At 46.5% G+C, this 21027-nt stretch overlaps 2 protein-coding genes across 3 annotated transcripts in view; both read left to right on the forward strand.

The window, feature by feature from the left end:
- The window catches only part of COBL (cordon-bleu WH2 repeat protein), a 159960-nt gene that overhangs the window by 98203 nt on the left and 40730 nt on the right, over positions 1-21027 (forward strand). The window lies entirely within an intron of this gene.
- On the forward strand, positions 15195-16171 carry LOC144245781 (acidic leucine-rich nuclear phosphoprotein 32 family member E-like). Of its 2 annotated transcripts, XM_077781117.1 has the most exons (2): positions 15195-15408; positions 15517-16171. In XM_077781117.1, exons 1-2 carry the CDS (start codon positions 15195-15197, stop codon positions 15969-15971), a joined length of 669 nt encoding a protein of 222 aa, XP_077637243.1. In that variant the 3' UTR covers positions 15972-16171. The 2 variants fall into 2 exon arrangements, with proteins under 2 accessions (XP_077637243.1, XP_077637242.1); XM_077781116.1 differs by having other exon boundaries at positions 15195-16171.

A 21027-nucleotide genomic window follows, 5' to 3' on the forward strand; every position in this document is an offset into this window, starting at 1 on the left:
CTCCTGTGTGTTTCTGGCTCCCACCTGTGTACAGCCCATTGTCCAGCTTCCCGCGGGTATGCCCCGCGTGGGTGTCAGGTTGATGTGAACTCTCTGTGTGCTCAGCACACCCTGCCACCTCTCAGGAAGCCATCCTGCTACCCCTCCAGTCCAGATTTCTTCTCCCACATCAGGGTGTTTCCTCACCACGCTGTATTACACACACTTGTCCGCCCTGCCTGCTTGTACAAGCTACTTGGTAGCTTCACAGGTCTTATTTCTTATGTGTATCCACTCTTCAACATGCACAGCATATATTCAGTAGCAGAATATACCAGAATATGTCTCTCTGCAGATCATAAGTATCACATTATAATCACACTCGATATCCCATTAGCTTTATTGAATTAAGATGTTTTCCAGGCTGAAGGGCATCCAGTCCCTGCTTAGCTCTGTCTTTGGGATACTCTCCATAGAGTCGGCGATCACCCAACACTTGTGGTCGTACTTGAGAAAGATGTGGGGACCTCAGTACTAGTCAGCATCACAAAGCTGTCACTTCATGCTTGTTTCCTGCTCTGGCCTACCTGTTAGGATGCCTTTGGTGGTGTGGTGGATACCACTAAAGTGGGTCCCAATGGTCCCCATCTCCTGTGTGCATCCCATTGTATAGTCCTCTCCCCTTGAACATGGGCTAAATTGAGTGACTAACATCAAAGAACAGAATATGGCAGATGTAGTGGGATGTCCTTTGTCGCTACTGGGATTAGGCTAAAAACACAGCAACTGCGGCTTCCATCTTGGTTACCCTCTCTCCCTTGCTCACTCCAAGGAAAGCCAGCCGCCATGTTGAGAGCTGCTCTGTGGGGAGACCCACATGGTGAAGAACTGAGGAAGCTTCTAGCCAACAGCCAGTAAGTGAATGAGGTTCTCAGCCCACCAAGCATGAGAATGGAGTCCAGCCAATGACCTGTGGAGTGAGCCTAGAAGCAGATGCTCCCTCAGGAGCCCCCACAGTTGAGACCACAGCCCAATGGCATCTTGGCTGAAACCTTGTAAGAGACTTTCAGACAGAGGCAAGCACCCAGCTGTGCCCACAGAAATGTCGAGATAATTAATGCTTCTTACTTTAAGGCTCTGCCTCTTGAGGTAATGTGTTCTGTGGCAATAGAAGCTGAAAGTGAGAGAAAGCGCTCTCCAGCCTTTCTCCACAGTGTGGGGGAACCTTTCTTCTCCTGCACTGGGAACCCCACGCCTCAGTGAAGCCTAAGGTTGTCATCAGGGACGGAGACTCTAACAGCATCTTCTCTAAATCATCTTTGGGGTCCACCTCCTCCTCCCTGGCCCAGTACCGAGTGGGCTCTGGCTGTTCCACGCACTGCATCCAGACACCAGAGTTTTCAGAGGAGGAAGAGAGACTGTGTCTTCTAATGGTTTCACGGGGAACCTTTCCCAGAAGCCCCCCCACTGTGGATCTTTCTCTTACGCCTCACTGACCACAGTTGGGTAATAGCTGACCCAGTCTCTGGTGAGAACGGATTCCTGGAGATGATTGAAGCCCATCCCGGCAGCTGGGGACAGGGTCAACTTCTCTGGCCCACTCTCCACTCTCTTGGGCTGCGAGCCTTGGTGTGGTTGCCCTCTGGAGAGTGTAGGGCGCGTTGCGAGTGAATGCGCAGAGAGGCCTGTGCTCCAATGGCGGAGATTAAGTGGACGGCTAAAGATGGCACTGCCAAGCGTCTGAAACTCAGAGTTGACCAAGGGACCGCCCTCTTCAAGGGACGTTTTCAAGGCAGGACTGGCCACTTCATGCCTGGCCTCTGCCTACATTTCTCCTTTCCTGCTTCTTCAGACCAGAGGAAGAGTGGAGATCAGAGCTCCTGACGTTAGCACATGCCCACTTGGTACTTGGAGACTGGTTTCCTCATAATCTTCACCACTTAGAGGATAACAGAAGTGTGTCTGACCAATCCACGTTGGAGTCCTGTGTCTCATTTAAAATACTCCCAGGGGTGCCAGGGTGGGTCCGTCGGTTAAGTGTCTGGCTCTTGATTTCGATTCAGGTCATGATCTCATGGATTCCTGGGATCGAGCCCCACGTCGGGCTCTGTGACTAGAGCAGGGAGCCTGTTTGCGATTCTCTCTCTCCCTTCCTCTCTGCCCCTCCCCCACTTGTGTTCACTCTTCCTCTCTCTTTCTCAAAATAAATAAATGTTTAAAAAATAATAAATAAGATGACTTCCTGCTATAAGAAGCATAATTTTATTTCTTGTAGAGTGAGCTGCCAACAGGACAAAACGCAGCCTTTCCAAAGTCGGCTGGGAGCCAGTGTGAGGTGTGTGTGCCCAGCTTTCAAGGTCTTGGTCCCTGCCATCCCGTGGGGTGGCACTGAGTCTCCTCTCCCCCAGTTCCTGCTTCCAGCTCCTTCCTGGCAGCTGGGGCCGGGACAGTCTGTGGAGTGTGAGTCAGTATATACTTACTGCCCATGTAGGAGAAAAACGACTAAGCTGTGTCGCCTCTCAAAGCCTTACGGCACAGAGGTCCTCATGAATGTCTTGGGTGAAGTGCTGCGCTTCTTAGCATAATTACAGTAACAGCAGAATAGCGAGCCCCTGCTATGTGTTGTGTGGTTTGTGTCGTATTAATGAGCTTTCCTGTTAACCTTTGGACACCTGATCACATTCATGGGGGTTTCAAGTGCACGCCTAAGCCAATATGCTTGTGTGTATGGATTTTCTCCCTGTACCTTTCTAATCAGCTTGCTTTCTGTTGGCATTTGAAGTCGGTCGCACCTTCACTGTGAGTCACGGTTATGGAGGCTGTCACTGGCTCGCTGGATTGCGTGTTTACAAGATTTGCACAGTGGGTTATGACTGGGCTACTAACACGTCATCCCTTACATAGTCCCATGAGAAGCCCCTGGAGACTTAAAGATCAATGCATAGAGAGTTCAAATTACCGATCTGCCATTTGCTTTGTATTTTTAAAATTAAACCATTCCACGACGGTCATTTTCTTATACATCTTCCTAGAACAGGTGTGAGTAAATCAGTCTTGCCTTGGCCATCCATTGCTGGGGTGATTGACAAAGGATTTGAAAGGCATACGGGAAAAATGGGACCGTGTCCCCTGATCTAAATGACCTGTCAAGTCAAAACACCACTGGCAACACCATGGTGACCTCTAGGTGATTGGTTTTCGATCTGTGAGTACGTATTCCATTCTAAAGAATTGTAAGGAAATTCTAAAATAGGGAAATAAGACGAGAGAAATCACCTAGCCATTTTCAGTTACAAAATAGTTATTTCAGGGTGCTTAATAGAAAATTAATAATGGATAATATAATATATAAATATATAAAATATATTAAAATGTTTTAATGTAATATAATACATATGAAATATGATCTATTTAAATATATTATACAATACATTTAATGTAATGTCATAAAATATATAAAGTGTGTATGTAACACATAAAATAATAATAATTCGCATTTTAGGGAGTGTGACTCAGCAGGAGAAGCAAGGATCTAGGAGCACACTGGGCATGGCTCCAAGGTTTCCTGGCAAACGGCTGTAATCGAATCCCCACACGCTGGGTCAGATGCTCGCCAAAGGTTCTGGCTCCGTGATCAGCCATGAGCTTGCCCGAGCACAGAGCATAAGACAGGAAAAGACAGACCGAGAATTTTGCTGACGTCCCTTAAATTGGGACCAATCCTCTTCTTAATGTCACCCAAGCTCTCACCCTAAACTCTGAACCCAAACACTTTGCCTGTTTCAAAACAAAGCCGTTAATCTTCACGCTTGTGACCCACGTACAATTCTGGGAGTCTTGTCCAGGGCGGGAGCGCCCTTGAAGCCTGGCAGGTGTGCGGCCTTCAGAGCGAGCCCAGGGAAAGGCGCGTGTTCTCGTGTGGTGTTTGTCTGCAGCTTCCCTTCCCGGGACAAGGGGGCCGGCCACCCGGCCGCTCCCACAGCCGTGGGAAAGGACGAGCATCTGGGAAAACAGGAAGTGGGTAGTGAGCAAATGAAGGAAGCCAGTGACTGTGGGAGCCAGGTCTGTCCCTACACAGAAGCGCATTGGGAAAACAATAGACCCGAATCTCTAGACTGTTAACATGGTACCTCGCGAACCATTAAATCCACCCAACATAAACCGAAGACCAAACGCTGCTGACAAGCAAAGCAGCGAGAATCAGAGGAGGGCTAGGGATAGTATTTTTAAAAGTCCCGTGAACTTACTTCTTTTGCTGATTCTTTTTTAGTGCTTTATTTACAAGCTGCTGTGTCCCCGTCTTGAGAGAAAATGGAGTAATTTAGTGATAACTTCACACGAGCCAGCGAGAACAGACTGCTTGAAATTTCAGGAATTTTGCGAGCCAATCGCTAAACAGAACTATTATGAGAAAGTCAATTATGGGGGTGCCTGGGGGTTGGCTCAGTCGGTTAAGCGTCTGAGTCTTGATTTCCGCTCAGATCATGATCTCATAGTTCATGAGATGGAGCCTGCTGTCGAGCTCTGTGCTGACAGCTCGAAGCCTGCTTGGGATTTTCTCTCCCTCACTCTCTCTGCCTTTCCCTGGCACTCACCCTCTCTCTCTCTCAAAATAAATTAACATTTTAAAAAAGTCAATTATGTAAGCTGACAAATATGTAATATTAAAAGCAAACATAACCAATACTGAAATGTTGTCACTTCCTAATGACTTTCCTGCATTTTACTATTTCTGGATTTTTTTAGCGTATTTACATGCATTGAGTCAGTGTGACTCAATAATTTTATGACAGTGAATATACTATATAACAGTATGCTACTGCACACTCCTTCTCAAGGCCACATTCAGCGGCTGGAAATCAACCATAGAGGGAGTATTTATGCCGAGGAAATTGGCCGAAGTTACACACCACGGCTCTCTTTATTGCCTTGTTATAAGAGAGTGTTATTGCCTGGATATAAGAGATGATTAGAGGATGCTACTAATACAGATTAAATATAAAAGCATGTCATATTGTAGCCAGTACATTGTGAAAAACACCCAAAAAAGTGGGAAAAAAAAAACCTCTTCTCACATCTTTCAAAACCCATGATCTGACTCAGTAAAGTCATTCATGTGATTGACAAAAAAGCTAAGTCCCAGCCTCTCTGTCTTAATGGTTCCATTTTCATCTGACTCCTTAGTACAGTATATTGTCTACATTCATTTCAAAACTACACATTTGTCAGAAGTAATAACAGGTTGGCTACAGACGAAAGAATTTGGCAAAAATTAATGAAAGCCTTCTGTGAGAATAAGTTAGTTATGTAGCATTTACAACAAAGAGTATCGTATTCTTTTATTATCGCTTGTAAGTTACCCATCCTTTAGATCGGTAAAACTTTCTATCTATTGATTGATTGATCGATCCCCTTTTTTTTCTAGAGAGCTGGTTACTAACCATTTGCCAACCTACCACTGCAAATATATTTAGGAATTCTGACAGCAAATTTATCTTTGATTTCCATAAGCCACTTCCCAAGCCCCGTGCTACTCACCAAATCACCACCAGTATCTGTGTCTCTTGAAGCTTTAACTTGTAGCATGAAGTCAAGCTAGGCAGAAAAGGGGTTTTTTGGTTTGTTTTTGTTTTTAATACTTATTTATTTTCAAGAGACAGAGCATGAGTGGGAGAGGGGCAGAGAGAGAAAGAGGGAGACACAGAATCCAAAGCAGGCTCCAGGGTCTGAGCTGTCAGCACAGAGCCCGATGCGGGGCTTGAACTTACGAGCTGTGAGATCATGACCCGAGCAGAGGTTGGACGCTCAACCGACTGAGCCACCCAGGCGCCCTGAAAAGCTTTTTTTTTTTTANCTGAACTCATGTAAATGTCAGTTCTCCTAAATGAGACATGGACAGCTTGATTTTTCAGGATTGTTAAATATCGTCACCTGGTTAGTTCAGGAGTGAATAGAATAGGGATGAAGCATTTCCCAGCTGACACTCGTCTCCTAGGTTATTATTTCAGGATTTGTCTGAGACAGTGTGAATTCAAACACAACCCTTCTTTATTGTAAGCCCTCTCCCGGAGGCTCTCAGGGCCTTAAGCTAGTGGCAGGGAATAGCCCTTTATCAGATGGGTCAGTCTCTCACTGAGAAGCCTCTCAAAAGGGGTTTGCTCCTTCAGAACAGTAGATCTCAACACGCATGTGCAGGTGAAGGCTTTCTCTGACTCAGTGAGAATCCATCCGTATTTTCTCAGTTGATGCCTGAGCCCTCCTCAGGAAGGGCATTATCAAGGTTGGGATGGATCGGTCTGCCATCCAGAGCATCATGCAACAATGGTATCTGTTTCCCCCTGGAGCTCTACAAGTACTTGGACATCCTTCCAGGCAGTGACAAATGGCTTTTGCCTACCAGTGGGGGGGTGTCTCTGCCTGCAAGGTTTTTAAAGAGGTTTGTAGCAAATCCACGTCACTGTATTTGACAGCCTAGAAGACAACAGTGAGTTCAGTGGTGCTTATGATCTAGTTCTTCTAGGGGATCAATAGACCTTTTTAACAACTGACATCAACAAAAGACAAGGAGGAAATAGAGGAAATAATCATCACGTGATGCGGTCCACCCATCACTGCTCATGCAGCGTTAAGTCTCCAGGGGCTTCAAGGTGAATGATGACGTGGCATTTATTTTGCCGGAGTTTACGTTCATATTTTGCCATTTATTTCCCCCCAACAGTTTACTGCTGCGCGTCATTCCCTGCTCATGCCAAGCGTTTCTGACGGATGTCCCTTCCTGGAGCACCATACCTCTGACTTTTCCCTTGCCTCTCCTGTCCTGACTCTCCTTCTCCTCTTCTTCCACCCGTCTGCATCAAAGGGCTCATTTGTACCCCCACGCTCAACTTTCGCTAGAATTCATGTACATACACCTAAACAACAGAGATGTGTGTGACTGACATTCATATTTCTTCACAGGAGGTAAAGCCTCGTATGTGTAAATTCCAGGTTGATGACATTGACCTGTCTGACATGGCCCTTCCGTTGGTTCATGAGTATGTCTCTGTTCAGAGCCTTGCTTGACTCTGATTCTGATTCTTAATTCATGTCTCTTATGTGGCATTCAGTCTCAGGGTATCTTCTCTAATTGCCTTTAGACTGTGACCACAAATTGGCCAGTGTAGTCAATTTAGATACATCTGAAATATTCTGTCTCCCTGGTAAAACTAAGTGCCTAAATAAACGAACCATAAACATAGTCTGTGGGAACTCACAACTCATTATACACACACACACACACACACACACACACATACAACTTTCAAGGATTGATAGGACCCAACGTTTTGTAACTGGTTTTCAGATTTTCCTATTCCTGTGTTCTCCACCATGTAGACAGTTTACAGAAAGAACGCAGAGGGAGGAGGATGTGGCTCACTTCATGTTGTCACCCACCTCTTTATGCACCAAACATTGAGAATTTGCTTGATGGTAGGCATCATACCAACTTGGGGGCTAGCGCGGTGAAACGCACGTGACCCTAGCCCTTGGCTTTTACATACGTGTGGCTCCCCATGCCCGTGAAAAGAAGCAATCATGATTCCATTTGACAAATGCTAGTCTGGAGGTTTGTCCAAGTAGTAAAGATGCTCAAGGGTATGACAAACCATGTCCATCCACATGGTCATGTTGCCTTGTCTTTTGGAGCATAAGATGTCTCTCCCATGCTGAGAAACCCAGCCAATTATTGAGAATCAGCCACCTCAGCAGTTAGAAGACAGTGCAGGTGGGAAGAATCACATTAAGATTCAGGGTTTATGAAGAAAGACGTGTTTGCTTCGGTGAATTCTGATGGCTGCACAGTAGTGCGCTCAAACCGGAGAAGCTTATCAAGTATCTCTCCAAAAGATTTTTTAAACTGTTATTACTCAAAGGAAGAAAAAAAGAAGTGTTTTTTATTTGTATGACTGTTGTCTGGTTGATCACAATAAACATGTTAGCGATGACTAGTGTAGGCATTATCACAGCAGATATTGGTATTAATAATTACAAAATATAAGCTAGCGCTCACAGAAGTATATAGCTAGAGCTATATATAACTAATCTGGTGCCATGTGTTGGCAGAATAAACAACCCAGAAAGTTATGGAAATTACTCACAAGAAAACATAGAACAAGTTAGTGCCTTTTTGTTTTGTTTGTTTGTTGTGTTGTGTGTGTGTGTTTTTTTTTTTTTGCATTGAAATAAAGAACTTTTGTCTGATAAGTAGCAGTCACTTTGGCCTCAAATCATTAAGTGGGGAAAGTCTAAACAAGAAAAGATAATGTTTGCCTGAATGTTGGGGAAAGTGTCAAGATTTATGACCCAGACATTAAGATTGTAGAAGATTGTATATAATTATAGCAATAAGCATTTGTGTAAGAAGTAGCTATTACGCTGAAGAAAAAGGACTGTAGAAAATCTTCAGACAAAAAAGAAAACGGGAAAGTGATAGTGCTCATAGAATTATATTGGCTAGGAAAACATAAAATATAATTGAACATATATCAAGCTCTTCAAAAATGGAGGACATAGATGTGTATGTGTGGACGTAGGGAGCAAACTCAATGGAGCTACATCAATTCACATGATGAATAGAATCAGCCACGAAATTAGCCAAAGACATGGATGTTTTATTTTTACCTCAGTGCTCTCTTTCACCAAGATGGCCCGGAACACGATTAGGGAAAATTCAGGACAATTCAATGACCAAGATTTAGACATCTACTATGTCCCGACACTGTACAAACCAGCATTAGAATCTCCTGGGAATCAGATTAACTCAGTGAATCATCTTTCCTCAAAGCACTGGAGGGTTTCCTTTCTGGCTCATCTCCAAACCCGTCCCTCCTTGGGGGTTATGCGTTCTCCGTTGAAGTCAACAGGAGAGCTGTATCTTTGCTCCATGATGTGACACATGCTATCAAGAGTTACAGGCAGTAGAGGCACCTGGATGGCTCAGTCGGTTAAGCGTCCTACTCTGGATTTCGGCTCAAGTCATGATCTCACAGTTCATGAGTTCAAGCCCCGCTCTGGGCTCTGTGCTGACAGTGTGGAGACTCCTTGGGATTCTCTCCCTCCCTCTCTCTGCCCCTCCTCTGCTCGCACTGTCTCTGTCTCTCTCAAAATAAAATAATAATAATAATAATAAACTTTAAAAAAGAAAAGAGGTACAGTAAAAGAAATCTGAGTTCCTGCACATTCTCTAACCTGAGACACAGATCAGGCAGACGTGGTGGCTAGCTCCTGACTGTTGACAGAGGAGTCCCTCAGGAATACCAGTTCTATAGCAAGTGCTAGGCTGAAAGAAAAATGATAAGTTTTTTTCAACTATAACTGGCATAAATTCTGTCATTTTCATCATGGAGACCATATCAGCAATCGATAGTAGAATGTGCTGTAATTTCATGTAATCCTATCTGTGAAGATTCTAAAATTATTTGGCGGTAAAGAAATACTCCAGTTCTGCAGGTGAAACAGTGCGGGAGAATCTTAATGTGGTTGACACACTGGACTTTTATTTTGCACCCACCATTGCATCCCTGTGGTGATGCTGATCAGGTGCCCATCATCGTGGCTTTCATAACGATTTGGGTTCGCAGCATGATACAGTGTCTTCACCAATTTTGCAATCTGGCTCCTCACATAATCTGATTCAAAACATGTCCATGTGCGGACTAACGCTTCCTGTAGCAAGATACGCTTTTCTTTTCTTTTTTTTTAGTGTTTATTTATTTATGTTGAGGGGAAGTACAGCGAGAGAGAGAGGGCAAGAGACTCCCAAGCAGGCTCCACACTCAGTGCAGAGTCAGACATGGGGCTCAGTCTCATGACTGTGAGATCATGACCTGAGCTGAAACCAAGAGTCAGACGCTTAACCGACTGAGCCACCCAGGTGCCCCAAGATATCCTTTTTTATAATAGAGATAGGATTACCTCTTCCAGATGAATGAGAGGAGATAAGGGCCCTGGACACAGTATGGAATGTGTCCCAAATCACACCAATTCTTCATTGTCCAGGAGTTAATCCACTCCCAGAGCACGTACTTCTGTCCCCCTGAATAGTGTGTGTGCGCGTGCGGGTGACTGTGTGCGTGCACAGGTTTTAACTACCTCATCATTCATATCCGAGGAATGTGGATCAGGAGAAAAACTCAAAATAGTTCTGGCTCTTACTGGTCACCATGGTAAAACAACAATAAGCAAACTTCAAACGCTGCAGTGAAGACGAAGCTCTAAGTCTTAAAGGAAATGAGTCTTGGAGTTCTCCGCGGCGTATTTGTGGTTTATTTTGTTGTGCCCACGCTCATTTGTCACCCATAGAAACACAGGACTGGTAACACTTCTACCAAAAAATCTCTTCGCTGGAAACTGTGCGATTAAATTTATCATCACATTCTGTGTTTATCTTGCCCTCCGAGGCTTTCTATAACCCTCCTCTTTCTTAAGAATATAATACATTTTTATTACGAAGGTTGAAGCTGTGTAAATGTCAGAAGGCTGTATCTTCCCATCTCCTTCGGCAAAGAAGAAAATAGAAAGAGATGAAAGGTACTCAGATTATTTAGACTGGCTACATTTCTTCCAGGGCGATAAATCTGCCCTCCAGTCTTTAGGGAGTAAAATGGGGGTGGGTGGGAGTGGTGAACAGCCAAACGTATTATCTGAGTTAGAACACAGTAACTAGGGTGCAGCATCCTCTCTTCTTTGGCTTGTGAGGAACTAGTATTGATGAGAAAAGGTCTTCCTTTTGAATAAGAAGTGGCAAATGAGGAATATAAGGACTTCCTGATTAGCACAAGTTCCAAATTAAAAGGAGAAAATGGATGGCAGGTCACCATATCTGGCCTCCAGACATGTCCCCTGGGCTGAGCAGCGTTGCCACTATGAAGCCAGATTTGCCCCACAACTCCAGTCTCCTGACTCTACATGGGCAGAAGTGGAGAGGTGAATGGCAAAACTTGTAGAGCCGCCGTTTCCAGAACAGTGAGAGAAAATGTAATTCTTGGGAGTAAAGAGCATTTGTGCCTCTGGCCCATTTTTCTCATTGACACTTCTGCCTAATCCTGTGGTGTTGGATTTACAACCTCTCTGGGTCAAGTTTCTTGGCCCCTCTTCTCTCAAGTAGGCCAAGCCCCAGGTCTGCCCTGCAGGCACAGTGTTGACAAAACCAGCAGGGGGAAGGTGCTAGAAGGCAGCACTTGCCTTCTGAGTGTGTGCCAGCCCCTTTCCTGTCCCTCTCATTGCTGTGACACATAGGTCATGTGTGAAGACTGAGTTAGGTTCAGTGAATATAAGAGCACAGTTTTATTTTTTTTTAATGTTTTATTTATTTCTGAGAGAGAAAGAGGCAACGTGAGCAGGGGAGGGTCAGAGAGAGAGGAGGAGACACAGAATCCGAAGCAGGCTTCAGGCTCTTAGCTAGCTGTTAGCACAGAGCCCGACACGGGGCTTGAACCCACGAACCATGAGATCATGACCTGAGCCGAAGTTGGACGCTTAACCGACTGAGCCACCCAGGTGCCCCTAAGAGAACAGTTTTAGATTGAGACTTTCAGTCTCTAGTGCTGGAATAAGTCTGCATTGAATACTGCAAGTCGAAGTAGAGAGAGAAAGTTGATGGGATTTAATAGTTTTTGTGTCTTCTTTATTAACGGTTTCACTGACATATAATTGGCACATACACACACGAAAACCTGTATACACCTGTGAAGCCACTGGCACGATCAAGACAGCAAGCAGCCAGCATCCCCGTGTCCCTTTGTGTTTTCAATCTGTACGTGTGTGTACACACACAAATGAAACGTTATACAGATAACGTTAAGGTTAACTGCGCAGATAACCTTAGGACTGTTCTGCAACTCCAATGGGAAAAGCTAGCAAAGTATAACTAAAAAAAATTTTTTTTTTAATGTTTATTTATTTTTGAGAGACAGAGCATGAATGGGGAGGCTCGGAGAGAGAGGGAGACACAGAATCTGAAGCAGGCTCCAGGCTCTGAGCTGTCAGCACAGAGCCCGACACGGGGCTCAAATTCTTGAACCACAAGACCATGACCTGAGCCGAAGTCAGATGCTTAACTGACTGAGCCACCCGGACACCCCGTAGCAAAGTATAATTTTTAAAAGTCAAAATTGTAAATTAATTGAGAAGTAAAGCTCTGTAATTGACCAAGGAATTGTTCAAATGTAGAACATCAAGTGTTCGAATCGATGACATCTGTGATAGAGTTGGTTGCCTAGAAATCTGACCGGAAGGAACTAGTCACAACATTCTTGGTCAAAGCAGTGGTTTGCATGCATTATAGGGGACATGTCCACACACACATGCTTGTGCACACACAAGCCCTTGAACTCTTCCTCCTCTATCCAGAGTTTCAAGAGGAAGCGAAAAGATTGTTCTCAACTGCATAATTTTCTCCTGCTGAAGAAGTATGAGTGTGTGAATGAAGCCAAACACTGGGTGAATTTAGCCCAGAGGAGCCCACCTGCCCATTTCGGGAGAGGCGAGGAGCTGCACTGCAGGGGCCAGCCAACCGCTGACCCCGCCCCAGTTCCTAGGTTAGCAAGCACCCTAGGGGCCAGTTTATTGCCACCATCCATCCAACTTCCAGAGCAAGGAGTGCCTGTCCCTGCTTATTTCAACCACCAGGGGGAGCCCTGATTATCCCATCGTAGGACAGTCATCAGTGTGAACAAAGGTTCAAATGACAAACGTCAGGGCATCAAGTTTATTCCAATATTATGCTGCAGCCGGACAGATGCACGGACAGAGCAGACTTCAATGACCGGTTCATAGGGTTGAGCCTCCTCTGTGCACAAAGTAGGGAAAGTGAGACCAGAATAGCGTAGGCCCTTGCCCGCCATCACACGGGTCAGGATCCAGAGTCTCATTTCCTCTTGCTGATGGGGTGACGGGACCCAAAAGGGAACAAGGATATGGCGGTGTGCGTATTCGTAATTATCTCCGTATTTCAATCTGCTCCTCTACATCTGTCCATCTGCCCATCAACCCGTCATTCGTCCACCCAGTCTTCCGATACGTGTGGACAGGTCAGAATGGCTCGCGGTAATAATGGCCATGCTGCAGGCTCAGCTGCACACGTGTACAAGGATCATGAACCTGACCGCTCCGCCCTCCCTGCAGCGCCTACCTTACCACAGAATTAAGGAGAACACGATCCCTTCGTGGTGACGATGGGCACTCGCACAGGCAGCAGTCCCGCACAACCCGCAGTGCACTCCAGCCCCATCACTCGCCTCCCCTCAGCACCTGCACCTACACCCACCTGGCTGCCTGGTGGCCGGAAAGCACCAGCCGCAGGGGAAACAGCCCTCGCGAGGGCCGACGGCGCAGGAGTTTGCAGGGTGTGCCTGTGGAGGGGACTCAGTCCTTGCTGGTTCCCTCCCCGGAGGGGATAAAACTGCCCTCTGCATGTCTGCGGGTTAACCCTCTCCTGCTGCCCCCTCCTTGACGAGTTCACTGCTATTGGTAACATTCTCATTTTACAAAGGAGAAAACCCAGGCACAGACGTGATAGGAAATGTGACGGAGGCCGGGCGCAAGAGCAAGTTGACATCAGGCAGGACTTGAACCCTGCAGCCTGGTCTGTGTGTCCGTAGAGGACAGGCATCAGGACCTGCTGTTTGCACTGGGCGGGGTGTGTGTGTGTGTGTGTTGGTCTCTCTCGCTGGAAGCCCACCCCAGAGCCAACAGCTATGAGCAGAGCCGTCGGGGAAACCCTCAGCTGAGAGAAAGGATGGGCCACACAAAAGCACCATGAAGGGGGGCCCAGCACAGAAGGAGGTTGGAGGACCCCAAACACCATCCGGACAGTCACCTTGTGGTAGCATCTCTCAGGCTCACAGATTGTACTAGGCTGCCTGCTGCTTCAGTGTTTTCGTCACAGCAGCACGTGCCCGGGTGTCTGAGCCTGCTCGGGCCGCTGTGACCCCACAGCCTGGGCCACCCAAACAGTAGACACCCTAGCCTCGCCGCTCTCGAGGCTGGGAGTCCGAGGTCAAGGTGCCCCACACGGCTGGTTTCCTGGGACCCCTCCCCTTGGCTCGCCATACTCCTTACTATGTCCTCACACGGATTCCCATGCAGGTACACACCTCGGTGTCCCCTTCTTACAGGGACACCGGTCATTAGGGCCAAGACCCACCCTAGGGGCCTCATTTTAACTTAATTACTTCTGTAAAGACCTCATCCAGATACAGACACGTTCTGAGGTGCTGGAGTTGGATACATCCAGACTTAGAGGGAACACCGCTCAGCCCAGAACGGGGGGCAGTTGGCCGGGGGGACACACAGGCTGCGTGGTCTGAGCTGTGCCCACAGCAGGAGCATGGGGTAGCACGCATGCCCAGCCTCGCCGCCTCTGTCTCCCGTGGGGCCCATTTTGCCCATCACAGGCCATGGCCCATGCTACCTGGTGCCACGGACGGGCCACCACTGCATGCGTGTCCTGTCTCTGCCCCGACCTCAAACTGCATCCTTGCCACGCAGCTCACCGAGTATCATCTGTGGCTCCATCACACCCCTGTCCTCACTTCCAAATAGCAGCATGGAAGGCGGGCCGAGCCAAGAGTCCTTCGGAAATATTCCTGCCGCCCAAGAGCAGAGCTCTGCTTTCCTTCACAGTCCCCAAACTAAATGTCCCTGATCCTTGTCCTCATCCCCGGGCCCCACACACCTCTGTCAGCTTTCACCTGGATCTTCCAGGCATCTGGGAATGTGCATACACATGCGTGCGCGTGCACACACACACACACACACACACACACACACACCCCAAACCTGTCCAGTCTCTTAGCCGCCTCAGAAATACGGGGCTTTGGGGCTCAGTCTCGCAGCAGCCATTGAAGGGGAAGGAACTGCGGGTGTGTGTGTGTGTGTGTGTGTGTGTGTGTGCGCGCGCGTGTGTGTGCGTGTGAGTGCGCGCGAGAGTGCATGTGAGTGCGCACGAGTGTGTGGACAAGGAGGTGGGGACAGTCGAGTTAGAGTCCCAACTCCTTGGACTCCATTTGCTCTTCTCTTCTTTCTCCCCCACACCTATCTGGTGGTGGTGGGCATTTATATTTGCTTTTCTTTTCATTCATTTCCACATCTTTTACAAGTTAAGGGTTGGGGGTAGTGGGAAAGGCAGGAAAGGGTAAGGGAAGGGAGGAGTAGCAGAAGAGCAAGAGGAAGACATGGAGATGAAGAAGAGGATTAACCTGGAGTTAAGGAACAGAGCCCCGGAGGGGGTGACAGAATTCGTCCTTGATAATTGCCTATGTGTCAATGGGGAAATCGAGGGCCTGAATGATACTTTTACAAAACTAGAGTTTCTGAGTGTGGCTAACGTGGAGCTAAGTTCACTGGCCCGGCGGCCCAGCTTAACTAAACTTCGAGAGTTGGAAATTAGTGACAATATAATTTCGGGAGGCTCGGAAGTCCTGGCCGAGAAATGTCCAAATCTTACCTACCTCAATCTGAGCGGAAACAAAATCAAAGACCTCAGTACAGTAGAAGCTCTGCAGAATCTTCAGAATTTGAAAAGCCTTGACTTGTTTAACGGTGAGATCGCGAACCTGGAGGATTATGGAGAAAGTATTTTTGAGCTGCTGCAGCAAGTCACCTACTTAGACAGACTTGATCAGGAAGATAATGAGGCTCCGGACTCAGAAGAGGATGATGATGAGGACGGAGATGAAGATGATGAAGATGAAGAGGAACATGAAGCTGGTCCACCTGAAGGCTATGAGGAGGAGGAGGAGGAGGAGGAGGAAGACGAAGCAGGCTCAGAACTGGGAGAGGAAGAGGAAGTGGGCCTCTCCTACTTGATGAAAGAAGAAATCCAGGATGAAGAAGAAGATGATGACTATGTTGAAGAAGGGGAAGAAGAGGAAGAGGATGAAGAAGAGGGACTTCGAGGGGAGAAAGGGAAACGGGGTGCGGAAGATGATGGAGACAAAGACGACGACTAGATCATTCTAAGACCAGATTCCCTAGAGGTCCTGGCTGTGCAATAGAGTGATCACATCTTTTTTGTTTCTTCATGTACCATAGTGAACCCTCCAGAAAATAACCCGTAACTTTTTATAGGAAAAGTGTGGTTTTACTATTTTTGCCTTATCATTCCAAATAAGATTTACTAGTCTGTTAATGATCATACTGTATGTAGAGAAAAAATTNAAAGTAGGAGCAGAATAGTAAAGGTTCTACTTAACAGTATAGTTAATGGCTTTTGTGGAGGCTTCTGAAACCTTTTCAAGTCAGGTGACTAACTAAAGATCGTGTTTTTGAAGGAAAATTGCTTGCACAAAGCTCAGAGACATGCGGGCAAGACCCCTTTTTTTTTTCTCAAGCTGAAGATCACAACATGCAGAGGGGTTGGTTATTTTGGTTTGTTTTTAAATGCATTCTTTCTTTTCCTCTCAGAAATTCCTTTATGATCACTTTCATTTCTTGTTTCACTCCTCTCCCTCCGTCTCAAAGAAAAAAAAAAAAAAAAAGTTGGGAGCCTTCTGTGATACCCAGGAAAGCCTTTAGTCTTTTATACCTCAGCCACCTTTTCAGACTTCTGTTTCAAACAAGCTAAGTGAAAGAACCTGAGTACTTTCTGAGATACGAGTGTTATTACCAGTACACTTTTATGCAACAGGTCCTGCTTACTGTAAGTCATTTTTCATTGACAAGATGTACAGATTGTATTATTAGGATGAAGGAAAAAAAAGCAGAGGAGGCTTTCGGAAGCAGTAGTAATATTCCTCAAAAGTCAGAACAATTGCCTGTTGATAATGAACAAGACGTTCAAGTCAAATTTTCAAGTTCGCTTCCCAAATGATTTAGATACCACACTGCAAAATATTTCTAACTTTTCTGAGTAGAACCTTTAATTATTCTTCCTATAGCTTTAAGGAATTACCAGATAGAGCTTTTAACTGGAATATACTGGGCAGTTGGAAAATGTTTGAAACTAAATCAATATTAAAACTTAAGATTTGGTTTCAAGTGGATGTCGATTAAAAATCGAAAAATATTTCGGGACGAATCACATGTTTCTACATATGGCTTCTAAATATAATAACGATAGACAAGTACATCCCTGTTTTTATTGTGGAGGCTCCGTGGTCAAGGCCATTGCTTTTGCAATCTTGGCCATCTAAATGTTTTTCCACTTTGTTTTGGATATCTGGAAGTTTTTCTAAAGTTAGCATCAGCAAATTAATTGAAGTAACTGGGGCACATTTAAATTACTGAGTGAAGAACTGGTTCTTTTTTAGTTTCAAATGTTTAACTTGGGGTTTTAGAGTAAAATTTACAAAGTTATTTGTGGGTAAACTAACAAAGGTGCAGAAGTGACTGAAATAAACTCATGGAATAAGTTTCATGGGGGGGTTAGGTGGGGGGAGAGGGATTGGAATCTCCAAAAGGCTAACATTTTACTCCTTTTTAACATTTGAAATGCTCTGTTGTAGTCCCGAAGAATTCTCATCACATAATATATGCCAGACTATAAAATACTTATTTTTAAAATGAAATCTATATATTGACTTTCTTATCAATCACCTTACTGTGCAATCGAAATTAGAGTTCTTTGGTTTGGAAACAACATTCGGAGCCTCCAAATGACTTTTCAAGACTTATTTAGCTTTGTGGGTGGTATTTTCATGCAAATAAGTAAGGGTGGATTTTATATTTTGTAGAAGTTTTTGGTCCTATTTTAATGTTCTTTGTATGCCGGTATGTATATAGTGTGTTAAATTCCTCAAAACTGTCCTTAAAAAAAAAACTTTGAAGTTAATACTTTTGTGCAACTGTGTTTTGAATAAAGCCATGACAGCGTTGAAAACAAAACAAAGCAAAACAAAGCAAAACAAAACAGAAAAAGAAATACCGTGGCTTTGGAGATAGTTCATAATAAGCTCAACACACCCTCTTGTTGTCCCGCTACACTCTGTGTGCATCGTACCTCGGTGACGGCGCTTTACGTGTGCCAACTTCTAGAGGTTGCTCCTGAGACCCGTGTGATTCACGCAAGTCTCACATCTCCAATCCCGTCCATCCCAGCAGATGCAGGTAGTCACTGGCTTCTCCCCATGGGGAGGGTTTCTGAGGAAATGGGGCCCACATGCTAACCTGGGGGGTCACGGGCTGTGTGGCCGACAGGCCAGGGACTCTGCTCCGAGCCAAGCTGGGCTGCCTCTCCATTGTTTGCCAAACCTGCCGAGTCAGTTTTTAGGCTTTGTCTCTTTTTGGTTGCAATCAAAAACAACATTAACGTCATAACCATTTTTAAGTCCCCAGGGCAGTGACAGCAACTGCATTTACAGTGTTGTAAAGCAGATCTGCAGAACTTTGACATGGTGCCAACCCAAAATGTTATAATCGTTCAACACCAGCTCCCCTTTGCCCCCTCCCCCAGCCCCTGGTGCCCACCATTCTACGTCATGTTTCCGTGACCTTTACTAAGCTAGGAATCTCGGGAGGCAGAAAGCTACAGCATTTGTCTCTTTGTGACTCTCTGATCTCATGTAGCACAATGTCCTCAAGGATCATCCATGTTGTGGCATGGGACAGGACTTTTTTTTTAATCGTTTTTATTATTGAGAGACAGAGCATGAGCATGAGCATGGGAGGTGCAGAAGGAGGGAGGAACACAGAATCTGAAGGAGGCTCCAGGTTCTGAGCTGTCAGCACAGAGCCCAATGTGGGGCCCAAATCCACCAACGTGAGATCATGACCTGAGCCAAAGTCGGAAGTAGGACACTTAACTGACTGAGCCACCCAAGCCCCCCCCCCCTTTTTTTTAAGGCTGAACAATATTCCATCTATGAGTAACCATATCTCATTTATCCATTCACCTGTTGGTAGGCATCGGGATGCTTTCGACTCTTGGCAACCGTGCATAGTGCCGCAATGAACACAGAGTCCAGATATGTCATGGAGATCCTACTTGCAATTCTTTTGGATGTATACCCAGAAGGGTGTTTGCCGGTGAATCAGTACGCTTTTGCCGATAAACAGAGCAACTCAAGCTGGCCTAATCCGCAAAGAAGTCTGTATGTTGCCGCAATTCTAGAGGTTGGGCAGGCTCTTAACCCAAACTCTGCCATGAGTGAGAATTTCGAACCAATCACGGAGGCTCTGGGAGCACCATGCACTCACTGGCTGCCGCTAAAATGCATAGGCCAATCGCCAGCAAGGAGGACAGGATTACCATGTTTGATTGGACGGTCGGGGTCCATCTCCCAGGCAACCCAGATGCTAGGTCGGGGTCCATCTCCCAGGCAACCCAGATGCTAAGGCGTATCAACCACAACCACTCAAGTCTAGCGTAGGCTGTTAGGAGTGCAGACCGGAGCCGGTGGCCTTGGGCATCTTAGCCACCTCTCTGTGCCAGAGTTGTATCTTGAGAACAAAGGTGGTTTTGAGACTTACACTTGTGAGTACCTGTAAAGCCTTTAGAACGATGGCCAGCTCTCAACAAATCTTAACTACTAGGGAAGCGCCCACCATTTAAAACACAGGAGATTGTGCGTTAAAATCTTGATTTCTGCTCCCCCCCCAAAACACACACACACACACACACACACACACACAACACAAAAAGCTAGATATGACAACATCAGTTTTCATCATGAAAGAAACAGCGTGGAGCACAGCAGTAGCTGCTCACTGTAGACGGACACGGACTCTTCTCTGGGGCCCACACCTGGCCTCACATCTGTCCCTCACAGATGGTCCCTGACCCCATACACGTGCGAGGCTGGGGCCCTGCTCTCATCAAACTGGAGCGATAAGGGAATTAAAGCCCTCATTTTAAAAAACAGATAGATGGAGGGGCGCCTGGGTGGCCCAGTCAGTGAAGCGTCCCACTTCAGCTCAGCTCATGATCTCACGGTTCGTGGGTTTGAGCCCCATGTCGGGTTCTGTGCTGTCAACACAGAGCCTGCTTCAGATCCTCTGTCCTCATCTCTCTCTCTCTCAAAAAATCTACATTAAAAAAAAATTAAAAACCCAGAAAAATGTAAATATTCCATTGTCAAATAAGCCTGGGGCAAAACCGTTTCATTTTCTCCTTCGCGTTTCACACGAATGATGCTAGCTGTTTTTCTACCCTCCTCTTTTATCTTAGGATGTTAGATGGACTGCACATATTGCCTTTGAAGAGACTTCTTAAAAGGCCCCACACTCATGAGGTGTGCCCCCACTTCTGGGGCACTCTTGGGGGGGTGTGCCCTCACCCCTCCTTTCCAGGGCTGCCGGGTCCTTTGCAGCTCGGCAAACAGGAACACCACTGGGGTTACTCCCGTGTGCGCCCTGGTGTGGAGGTCAGCCTGTCCCTCTCCCCGGGATGGCCGAGCCAGATGCTGCAGGCCCACACATGCCACTGCGAGGTCCCAGGTGCCAAGCAGGCTCCGAACGGCCTCGCAGGACACGTCGGGCCCTGCCCACGGCTGACAAGGAAAAGATCATGTTCTCCTCCAGCACTTGCAGATCAGCAAGCACCCAGATTTCCATGGGATGATGACACACAGAAATAAATAGGCCGTGGTGTCCTGTGGGACCGCGCGAGCCGTGTGGCTGCTCTTAAACTGGCCTGATTTGGTTCAGACCTCTGGAGTGTCATTGGACACTTCTGAGAAACCAACAGTGCTGACAGAGAAGCCTCTCCCCGAGTCTCAGATGGGAGCCTGAGCCCCCCCCCCCCCCCCCCGGCACCAAGGCTGTGACTGGAGCCATTGCCCTGCGGTAACGTAGTGACTCAGGGCTGCAGCCCAGAGCCGCAGATGACGGAGGCGTCACTCAGAATGGCAGCTGTGCCTGCGGGCAGGTGTCCTTCAGGCTGGGCACGCGGGCAAGCCAGCAGAAAGATGAACCCGGTTGTGTCGTTCCAGACGCCCACACCCAGTCTGCTGTTCTGGTGTGTAGCACTGTCAGAGAGGCGCACTGCACAAGTAATCTTAGAGACTTACAGTGATGGATTAGCCTGTGGCTGAGTGTACATGTTACTTTTCAGAACACTTTCAAAGCACG

The sequence above is a fragment of the Crocuta crocuta genome, unplaced genomic scaffold, assembly GCF_008692635.1.
Source record: "Crocuta crocuta isolate KB4526 unplaced genomic scaffold, BGI_CrCroc_1.0 scaffold108, whole genome shotgun sequence".
Classification (NCBI taxonomy): Eukaryota; Metazoa; Chordata; class Mammalia; order Carnivora; family Hyaenidae; genus Crocuta; species Crocuta crocuta.